The following is a 10,390-nucleotide window of genomic DNA, read 5'->3' as shown; positions in this document are numbered from 1 at the left end:
AGCAGCGGTGGGGGAGTCCCTGGGGTCACCCGCCCCCCTCCCCGCGGTGGGGCCGGCCTGCCTCACCCCCGCCTCGCCGGCTTCCCCGGCCGCCTCGCTGACGGTGGACGTCGCCTCCCCGGCCTCCGCGCACCCCCCTCCGACGGTGGCGTACTCCAGGAGACCCCGGTCCTCCTCCACGCCGGTGATGTCCTCCCGCCGCAGCGCCCGCCTGGAGGCGTCACGGCCGGGCGACTCTCCTGCTCCTTCCGTCGCCGAGCGGGCGGAGCTCCGCGCCGCGGTGCGGAACCTTGAGTCAGGTGTGGATCCCGTCCCTCCCAGTTCTTCTCGTTGCTCCTTTCTGCTCTCGAGGCCGCTCCCCTTGGCCACCTTGCTAAGGTGGCCAACGATTCGGCCATTGTCTTCAGGGGGGAGGTTGGGCCCCCTTTAGATCAGATTGAGGCCATCAGGGCCCGGGAGATCCTCGACGGCAAGCTGGCCGAGTCTCGTGCCCGCCTGCTTCGGCCTCCAGCTCCGACCCCTCTGGTGGCCGACGGGATCATCCGTGGTCGCACTCGGTCTCGCACGGCCGCCCTTCGCGCGCAAAGCGCCTCTCGTGTCTTGGGGTCAAGCAGCCCCCCGATGGGGGTTTAGATGAGGGCCCTTTTCTGGAACCTCCGCGGCTTCGGCCATGATGGCCGTCGCCGCCAGCTCATCGAGTACATCCGGGACGAACATATTGACATCATTGCCATCCAAGAAACCCTTAGAGTCGAGTTCACCCTACAGGAGCTGGAACATCTGAGCCCCCACCTCTTCGCGTGGCACTGGCTCCCTTCTAGCGGGACCTCAGGCCACTCGGGTGGCATCCTTCTTGGGGTTAAGGATGCCACTTTCGAGGTGGGCGGCATGGATAGAGGGGAGTTTTTCGTTAGCATGGAGATCTTCGAGCGGGCTTTGAACTTCAAATGGGAGGTCATTGCGGTCTACGGTCCGGCTGACCACCGCCGCTCCCCGACCTTCCTTGCCGAGTTGCAGCTGAAGATCTCCAACTCCCCACATCCTGTTTTGGTGGGGGGCGACTTCAACCTCATCCGTTCGCCGGACGAGAAGAATAATTCCCGGGTTAATTTCCCCCGGATGCAGCTTTTCAACGATTGGATCGCGGAGCTGGGGCTCCGTGAGCTTGACCGGACTGGTGCCAGGTTTACTTGGACCAACCGGCAAACTATTCCGACACAATCCGTGCTGGATCGTGTCCTAGTTTCCCCGGAGTGGGAATTGCGATGCCCCCTGGCATCGCTCCGGGCGGTCACCCGGATTGGTTCCGACCATGTCCCCCTTCTCCTCTCCACGGTTGACGAGCGCCCTCCCTCCCCGCCGCGGTTCCGGTTCGAGAGCTTCTGGCTCAACCAGGCGGGCTTCCGGGAGGCCGTCGTCGCCCGCTGGATCTTCGCCAGGTCGGCACCCCATCGCGCCATGTCCGCGGTCGATACTTGGCACTTTTGTGCCAAGTTAGCCCGCCAGTTCATGAAGGGTTGGGGGGCTAATCTTGGCCGGGACCTGAGAGAGCGCAAGAATTCCATCCTTGTGGCGATTCAAGCCTTGGATGCGCGCGCGGACTCGACCGGGCTCTCCTCGGATGAGTGGCTGCTGCGCTACGACCTAGAGGACCAGCTATCCCTCATCTACACGGACGAGGAGGCCTACTGGCGCCTACGGGGCACCCAGAGATGGGTGCTTCAGGGCGACGCAAACACCGCCTACTTCCAGGCGGTTGCGAACGGCCGGCGCCGTCGCAACTCCATCCACTGCCTGTGGGATGGAGATGCGCAGTTAGTGCAGCCCGTGGCCATCCGCCTCCATGTGGATGGCTTCTATAGGGCCTTATTTACCCCCACCCCGCGTGGTGGGGCTAGCCTTGCCCCCGACATTTGGTCGGGGGCGCTTGGAGTCTCGGCTGCAGCCAATGCGGCCTTGGTTGCTCCTTTCAGTGAGGACGAGGTCCTCGCTGCCATTAGGGGGATGAACCCCTCCTCGGCCCCGGGACCTGATGGTTTACCTGTAGCTTTCTTCAAGACGTTCTGGCCTGCCATCAAGCATGAGGTCATGGCTCTCTTTGAGGAATTCTACTCTGGTACCATGGATTTGGGGCGCCTTAACTATGGTGTGGTGACCCTCATCCCCAAGGTCCCGGGTGCCGCCGATATCCGCCAGTTCCGCCCCATCACAGTTATTAATGTGATCTTTAGGATTCTGGCGAAGGGGTACGCCAATAGGGTGACCCTCCTTGCGGACACTATTACCCACCCGAACCAATCCGCCTTCATTCAAGGCCGATTTATCCTGGATGGGGTGTTGGTGTTCCACGAAGTGCTCCACGAGGTTCGTCTGAAGCGCCACAGGGCGGTCTTCCTTAAGCTGGACTTCCACAAAGCCTATGACACGGTCCACTGGCCGTTCCTGAGGGAAGTCCTGCTTCGCAAGGGCTTTGACGATCGGTGGGTGACCCGCGTCATGCAGCTCGTCTCCTGCGGCCGGACTGCGGTGAACATCAACGGCGAGATTGGACCCTTCTTCCCTACCCTTTGTGGGGTTCGGCAGGGGGACCCCTTCTCGCCGTTCTTGTTCAACATGGTTGTCGATGCCCTGGCCGCCATCCTAGTTAAGGCCACGGCTGCGGGGCATATTCGAGGCTTGGTCCCGCACCTTGTTGGAGGGGGAGGGGTGACCCTTCTCCAATACGCGGATGACACCATTATTATGACGGAGGGATCCGCCCTCGAGATTTCCAACCTGAAGTTCCTCCTTCTGTGCTTCCAGCAAATGTCGGGCCTGACCATCAACTTTGACAAGAGCGAAGTGATGGTGCTCGGCTACCCCGATGAGGACGCTCAGTCCATTGCCGATCGGCTTAACTGCCGGCTGGGATCTTTTCCCACGACCTATCTGGGGATCCCCATTAGCGACTCGCGCCTCACCGTGGCGGACCTCCGCCCCACGGTGACCCGTATGCAGCACCGAGTTGAGCCCTGGAAAGGGCGTTGGCTGTCGAAGGCGGCACGTGTGATCCTTATCAACTCGTCGCTTGCCAGCCTTCTGTGGTTCCTCATGAGCTTTTACAGCCTTCATGAAACCCTTCATCAGGAGATCGCCAAGTACCAGGCCAGATTTTTCTGGGCTGGCGAGGCAGGCAGACAGAAATATCACATGGTCAGCTGGCCAGACATCTGCAAACCCAAAGACCAGGGTGGCCTTGGGATTTGTCCTCTCGGCGCATGAACATCGCCCTCCTCACCCGCTGGCTATGGCGCATTGCCAATGGGGAGGGAGGCCTTTGGTTGACTATCATTCGGAACAAGTACCTGCGTGGCCAGCCTCTGGCATTCTGCCAGCGCTCGGGCGGTTCCCAGTTTTGGCAGGCAGTCGTCCAGCTGCTTCCAGTCCTGAGGATAGGCACCTCCATCTCGGTGGGCTCTGGCGCCTCGACCTTGTTTTGGCTTGATAGGTGGCTAGGGGACTCCCCCCTGGCCGCCCGGTTCCCCATCCTCTTCGACATTGTAGTTGACCCTCGGGTCTCGGTCGAGGCGGCCCTTATTGACTTAGGGCGCCTCGCGTTTCGTCGTCCTTTTGGCCCTGCCGAGGTGGCTGCTTGGGATGTCCTCCTCCAGGACATCGCCCTGTTGCCTATGGACGTGGCTGACTCTCCGGATGCCATCTCCTGGCGTCTGGATTCCTCAGGCCGCTTCTCCACCAAGTCCCTTTACGCGGCTATTGCCCCATCAGTTGCCCCGGAGCCATTCGGCCTTATCTGGGACATCCGCCTCCCACTTAAGATCCGGATCTTCTTGTGGCAATGGATCCGCGGCCGCCTACCGTCCGGCGTGGAGGTCCTCAAGCGCCATGGGCCTGGGGATGGGATGTGCCCCCTATGTGACACGGCGGAGGATGCCAATCACATCTTCTTCTCCTGTTGCACGGCACAGTTCCTATGGGCGTGTTTTCGCGAAACGGTTGGGGGACAGTGGTGTAATAACAACTTCCCCGACTTGCTTGCGGAAATCCAGGCCTCCCCTCCACGCTACAGACATATTAGATGGCTGTGCGTTGGGGTGCTGGCTTGGACGTTGTGGACGGTTCGCAATAAGCTTGTCATTCAGAAGGTGCCTCTTCGACGTGCGACTGACTCCATCTTCAAAATGTGTGGTTACTTGCAGCTCTGGCGGCCGCTTAGCCGCCCTCCGGACCGGGATGCCATCGACAGACTCCTCTCCGACCTTCGTTCGTTGGCCTTCCGCCTGGCTCCGCCGCTCCCGCCGCCTCCCCCGGAGCCCGACTAGAGGCGTCTCTCTCCCGGCGTGTGTGCCGCTTTTTGTGTGTGTGTTGGGCTTGTTGAGCTGTGCCCTCAGCACTAACCCTTGTTGCTTGTTTGTTCCTGGACTGTGTGTGTGTGTGAACCTTGGTGGTGTGAACCTTGTGGATGTTGGCTTTGGCATTGGCTTTATCTATAAAGCGGGGCGTGAGCCTTTTTCGGCAATTGTCATGAACAAAAAAATTGATCTTTATTTATACCAGAGGGCCTTCTTTTATAGTTTCCCTATGAAATTAACCGAAGATGTAAGTAACTATGTAAATGCCATGTTACATTTTAGAATTCAATTCGCAAAAAAGCAGTGACTACACTATCATGATTTTCCTCATCATGTATCCAGCCGCTGCAGAGATTAAAGTGGTGAATTTTGTGGGCAGGGGAGATGTGGACATTGACATGGCCCTGTTCCATTAACATCCCAAAAGTTACACACACATGCATATATATGCATTGCATCCACGCGTTCTTTCCTAACAATATACGATGGCATGCACATCGATGTGTGAAGAACATGGTGGTGACTGATGAGAGGTGGATAATGACATGGCCCTCTCCCTAACATGTGAAAAGTTATATATGCATGCACAAACACAGAAAATTAACATTTTTATTGTGGTATGTATTTGGCTTGCTGGAATTTGGATCATCTATTTTTGCGCCACATCATCTTCCATCTCAACATCTGCCTGAGCAAAGTTGTCACATCACCATCCACCCTCGCGATTTTTGTCGCTCTACAGGCAACAAAGAGCACGATGAGAAAGCCGTGATAGTTTAAGAACCACTGATGCATAGGAAGCATGTTGAGGGAGTCAAGCGAAATCATGAGAGTAGAATTTGTCAAGAAATAACTATCGTCTAACTGGATTCTACACCAATCTGTAGTGTGATGTTTTTTAACCACTTCAAATACACCGGTTTCTCTGTTTTTTGGGCAAGCCCTTCATTCCATTCATTCCAAAATAACTAAAGTTAGTACAAAGTTCCTTCATTAAAATAACTAAAGTTAGTATAAAGTTGAATCACTTATTTTGAAAGGTAGTATTCAGTTAACCTTCCAAGTGATAGAGTTTTATTTCGTGAAAAGACAATTTTCCGTTCGAATAGAATATCTATCAATTCGTCGAGATTCATATTCAACACCACATTAGAACAACAAACACCTCCCCGCAAAAAAAAAAGAACAACAAACTTTTTTACCATTCTTCTCTCCACACCAATGTTTTTGTACATTTGCAACTTTATTTTCTCGGCCAATAAATTCCGTAGCTGTCCCACTGACATTCTATTTTAGAAGAAAAACAATTCACCTGCAAATTTCGTCAAACCCAGACGTGGTCTCGCTGTGATGAGCGCTGGTGCTGGGTCTCACTTGCGATCCGGAAAAGGAAACCCAGAAACGCAGGCGAAGAACAACCAGTGGCGCACACCGCAGAAACCCGCTCGCGAATATTCCACTCTCGCCTCGCCCGTCTCCGCATCCTCCCCCCCCCCCCCCCCCCCCCTCCCTTTCCCCTCTATTTCACCACCCCCGTCCGCCGCAGGACCGCCGAACGCCCTCACAATCCCTCGATCCTCCGCCCCCCATCGCCATTGGAGATCGTGCGAGGAGGCGAGGATAGTTTCCGTGGGCCTGGGGCGATGAAGTTCGGCAAGAGCCTGAGCAGCCAGATCGTGGAGACGCTGCCGGAGTGGCGCGACAAGTTCCTGTCCTACAAGGACCTCAAGAAGCGGCTCAAGCTCATCGGCCTCGGCGCCGACGGCGAGGAGCGGCAGGCCAAGCGGGCCCGCGTCTCGGACCCCGCCGGGGACGGCGGCGACGAGGCGGCGGCGGCGATGACGCCCGAGGAGGCCGACTTCATGCGGCTCCTGGAGGCCGAGCTCGACAAGTTCAATTCTTTCTTCGTCGAGAAGGAGGAGGAGTACATCATCCGCCAGAAGGTTGCTAGCCGGCCGGCCGGCCGCCCGTCCAATTCGTCATTTTATTTTTATTTTCTTTGTAATTCGCGGAGTCCATTGATCTGACTGAGATTGCGGGTGAGTGGTGCAGGAGTTGCAGGACAGGGTGGCCCGGGCTGCCGGGATGGAGTCCAGGGAGGAGTTGCTGCGTGTGCACAAGGAGATCGTCGACTTCCATGGCGAGATGGTGCTGCTTGAGAATTACAGCGCCCTCAACTACACCGGTGAGTCGCCGCATCACCGCTGCATGGAGTTGTCTCTAGTTATTTATTTATGCTGTCTCCTAATCAGTGAGTACGTAGTACTTTGTCGTTGCTTATCTCGTTTTGGAATTGCTTGTGCGTGTAGTGGATGGGAAGGGAGTAGGAAGATGATTCCAATATGGGTAATTAGGTAACTGAGCCTACATCTTAAAGCGGGGGAACTAAGATTGAGCTTTTGTGAACATGAGTCAAGAAAAAAGGGGAGTTGCCGTTCCTCCGAGCAGCTATGGCTTCCCTGTCAGTGAGTGGAGCACTTGTGTCACTGTCAATGCAAATAGATCCGCTGCGCCGTTGAAATTGCACGTGCACTCCCCCGGACGTTGACAAATATATAAATGGTCAGGGAGAAATTGCGTCAGCACAATATATCAACAGTTCGATTTGTTGCGAGAAATGAGCAATTTATCGCATAAGTGTAGATATCTTTTATCAGTTTGGAGCACACTATGTTTCTTTCTCTTGTGATTTGAAATGGCCTGAATAGGTTCTACGTCTTATGTGAACATGAGTAAAGAAAATGAGGAGTTGCCGTTCCTCCGAGCAGCTATGGCTTCCTTGTCAGTGAGTCTAGCACTTGTGTCACAGTCAACGCGAATAGATCCGCTGCGCCGTTGAAATTGCGCGTGCTGCTGCCCCGGCCGTTGACAAATGTATAAATGGTTGGGGCGAAATTGCGTCAGCACGATATCAATGGTTTGATTTCTTGCGAGAAATTAGCAATTTATCGCGTAAGCATAGATATCTTTTATCAGTTTAAATCACACTATATTTCTTTCTCCTGTGATTTGAAATGGCCCTAATAGGCTCTACTCCCCCCTTCCCATAATATATGAGCGTTTTTGACACTACGCTAGCGTAAAAAATGCTCTTATATTATGGGACAGAGGGAGTACATTTTTAGGTCTACTAGACATGATTTTGTCTGGCTTTCTGTAGAAATCGTCAAATATTCAACTATAGATCTAGACTTATAAACATAAAAAAACAAATTGTAGAAAATAAGTTGTTCTTTTCAGTAGCGTGAAATTGCATCTCACGATGTAATAGGACTTCTAAAGTCACATGATGCATTGAACTTTTGTCATTCAAGATGGTGTTCTGCTATTGTCACTAAAAATATGTCTTGTTTTTCACATACTCACACAATGTCCTGATGACGTTGTATTATGCGCTAGATCATTTACTTCCTTTCCAGACTGTCCTGCAATGAGCATATATAGTGCTTGTGCAAACTAGGTCTTCATTTGTTAGCTTTACAATTGATTACTCTTGTTTCCTCTTTGTCAATATTGCTGCTTCTAGTGTGAAAAAAATGCTGCTCTAGTTATCATTGGGGTTGCTGACAAATCATATAATATAATCTAAAACAATTTAAGTGCCAGTTTTGATGGTTGTTGTTTTCTCTTGGGATCAAATTTACTAACCTGGATGAGAATATGTTAGAATTTAGTAGCACTAAAGCTTAATAGTGAACATATGATCTTGTTAAGTTGAGGGGTTTTATCAGTTCGCCTTTTTCTTTCTTTCGGCTTGGCAAATTATTGTGGGTGGGATCTTTTTTCCTCTGTACTCTTTGTTAGATAAGCTCATTTTTCGCACCATGACAAGCTCAACATGTTAATGAACATTGAATCAATTAGCAAGGTTGATATGCAGTTAACTCCCTTTTACTAATCGGAAGATCAATGGAAATTTCATGGATGATTATATAGTTTTTGCATGTTTTGGAGAAGTCTGGATGCAAACTCATATCCAAGTGCATAAATTGGGCCACAAGTGCCCCTCGCCCAAACATCTTTTAGTGGACATGCTGTGGCCCACTCAATACCATATTGGCTCCTTTTATGTGTCCTTTGTAACAATGCAACTATCAAAGTCGGTGGCAAAAAGCTTTTATGATCTATTTTATGTTCAAAAATTATTTAATGAAATGACCTAGGAAACTTCTGATTAAATTGGGCAAGTCAAGTACTGAAGTCCCGTCACTGTCTCAAAGTGTTCACTTGCTGATTGTTAGTGACACATAAAAAACCTTACCTTTGAATTTATTTTTTTTGGTTTTATGACAAACCTGACATGCCAGATGCATGGTTTCTGTATACTTTAACAGGATTTTTTCACCATTTGTTCTTGTCACCATTTTTACTTGTGGTGCTAGTGGAGGGATCAGGGTATTTTTTTTACGGGAAAGCGTCCGGGCTAGCTTTATTCAATTTCAAATAACACTTACATCATCTGCTAAAAATTTAAAAATAAAATCAGGGGGTGCCTCCACCCACAAAGCAGGAGGGTTAGCACTTCCCCATTTAGCTAGCTCGTGAGCAACTATATTTGATTCCCTAATACAGTGCTCGACAGTAACCTTCCCGATATCCTGAAGACAATTTCGACAATCCTGTAACACCGGCGCTGCCACCATTGAATGCCCTTCATTTGAATTTAGTGCTTGTACCACAGTGGAATTATCTAATCTTACCACCAAGTTATTGCATCCACGGATTCGCTATAGAGGGGGCACGATAAGTTACCTATGGCTGTGCTGTTCCTAAAGTGCAGCTTCTTAGCACTTGTATGTTTGTTTCCTGTCTGTCATTTTCAGCAGATTTCACCTAATTTATTTTTAGAATTTGCTAACGATAAAAGTGCCTAGCTATTTGATATTTCATCATCAACGATGCTCATGTTTCTGTTGCAATTACAGGGCTGGTGAAGATTCTCAAGAAGTATGACAAGAGAACTGGGGCTCTTATCCGTCTGCCCTTCATCCAAAATGTGCTGCTTCAGCCTTTCTTCACCACTGACCTCCTGTACAAGCTTGTGAAGGAGTGTGAGGCCATGCTCGACCAGCTCCTGCCATCAAGCAAACCATCTGTATCAATTGAAGAGGGAAAAGAAGATGGCAACACTGCGGACCAGCATCTGAACCCCAGTTCTTCCTTGGCTAACAGCAGATGTATTCCGGAGCTTGATGAGATTGAGTTCATGGAGAGCATGTACATGAAGAGCACGGTTGCGGCGCTTAGGGCTCTGAAAGAGATCCGAAGCAAAAGCTCCACAGTCAGTGCTTTCTCGTTGCCACCTCTTCAGGGCAATAATGCACCCGAAGAGCAGGAAAGGTGGACGAAGATATCTGTGATCGAGCAGGCTGCCAAATGAGAAGACCGACGCTGTGACACACGATACCTCTTACTCAGTCAACCTTAATCTTGATGTTCGCTGGAGATGCAACCAGGACCTCACCTGTTTCATTTCAGTAATTTGTAAAATTCGACGATTCCTAACAGCTGTAAAATGGTGGAAATGTTCAGTGTACATTGTTAAATCATATAATGCCATCGAAACCATCAGAGTGAGCCTATAAGGTTTTATTCACTACTGTGAATTAAAACATGTATTTTTGCTGTTCTTTGGTCTGTTGACACTAGTCAGTCTTTGGTACAGAACTGGTTTATGGATTGCACAGAGTTAACTTTGATCAATTCGATTCAGATTCTGCATTCAGGCATATCTGCACTATATGTACCACTAAAATTGTTTCTTCACTATGCAGTAGGAGACGAAGTATACAGCTTTGCTACAGATTTTTTTACTCTCTTCGTTTCTAAATATAAGTTTTTAAAGAGATTGCAATATCAACCACTTACGAAGCAAAATAAGTAAATCTGCACTCTAAAATATATCTATATATATCCGTATGTGGTACATAGTGCAATCTTTACAAAGACTTGTACTTCCTTTGTTTCAAAATAGATGACCCAGCTTTGTACACTAAAGTTAGTATAAAGTTGGGTCATCTATTTTGAAATGGGGGAGTATT

At 50.5% G+C, this 10,390-nt stretch overlaps 1 protein-coding gene across 1 annotated transcript; it reads left to right on the top strand.

Moving 5' to 3' along the window:
* The first annotated feature begins 5,859 nt into the window (after positions 1–5,859).
* Positions 5,860–9,979, top strand: LOC123148173 (SPX domain-containing protein 1). Its single transcript, XM_044567538.1, has 3 exons — positions 5,860–6,292; positions 6,402–6,534; positions 9,275–9,979. Exons 1-3 carry the CDS (start codon positions 5,993–5,995, stop codon positions 9,727–9,729), a joined length of 888 nt encoding a protein of 295 aa, XP_044423473.1. The 5' UTR covers positions 5,860–5,992; the 3' UTR covers positions 9,730–9,979.
* Positions 9,980–10,390: the final 411 nt, after the last annotated feature.

This window comes from Triticum aestivum, chromosome 7A (assembly GCF_018294505.1).
Source record: "Triticum aestivum cultivar Chinese Spring chromosome 7A, IWGSC CS RefSeq v2.1, whole genome shotgun sequence".
In the NCBI taxonomy this organism is placed as follows: Eukaryota; Viridiplantae; Streptophyta; class Magnoliopsida; order Poales; family Poaceae; genus Triticum; species Triticum aestivum.
The sequence above is the reverse complement of the archived record's forward strand: the minus strand, read 5'-3'. Positions and strand labels throughout refer to the sequence as shown.

What these genes read in the sequence shown, in the direction of transcription:
- LOC123148173 (XM_044567538.1), top strand. Translation starts at nt 5,993, where the DNA reads ATGAAGTTCGGCAAGAGCCTGAGCAGCCAGATCGTGGAGACGCTGCCG. An exon ending in AGTACATCATCCGCCAGAAG is followed by an intron (nt 6,293 to 6,401) that starts GTTGCTAGCCGG and finishes TGAGTGGTGCAG; the next exon opens with GAGTTGCAGGACAGGGTGGC. An exon ending in CAGCGCCCTCAACTACACCG is followed by an intron (nt 6,535 to 9,274) that starts GTGAGTCGCCGC and finishes TTGCAATTACAG; the next exon opens with GGCTGGTGAAGATTCTCAAG.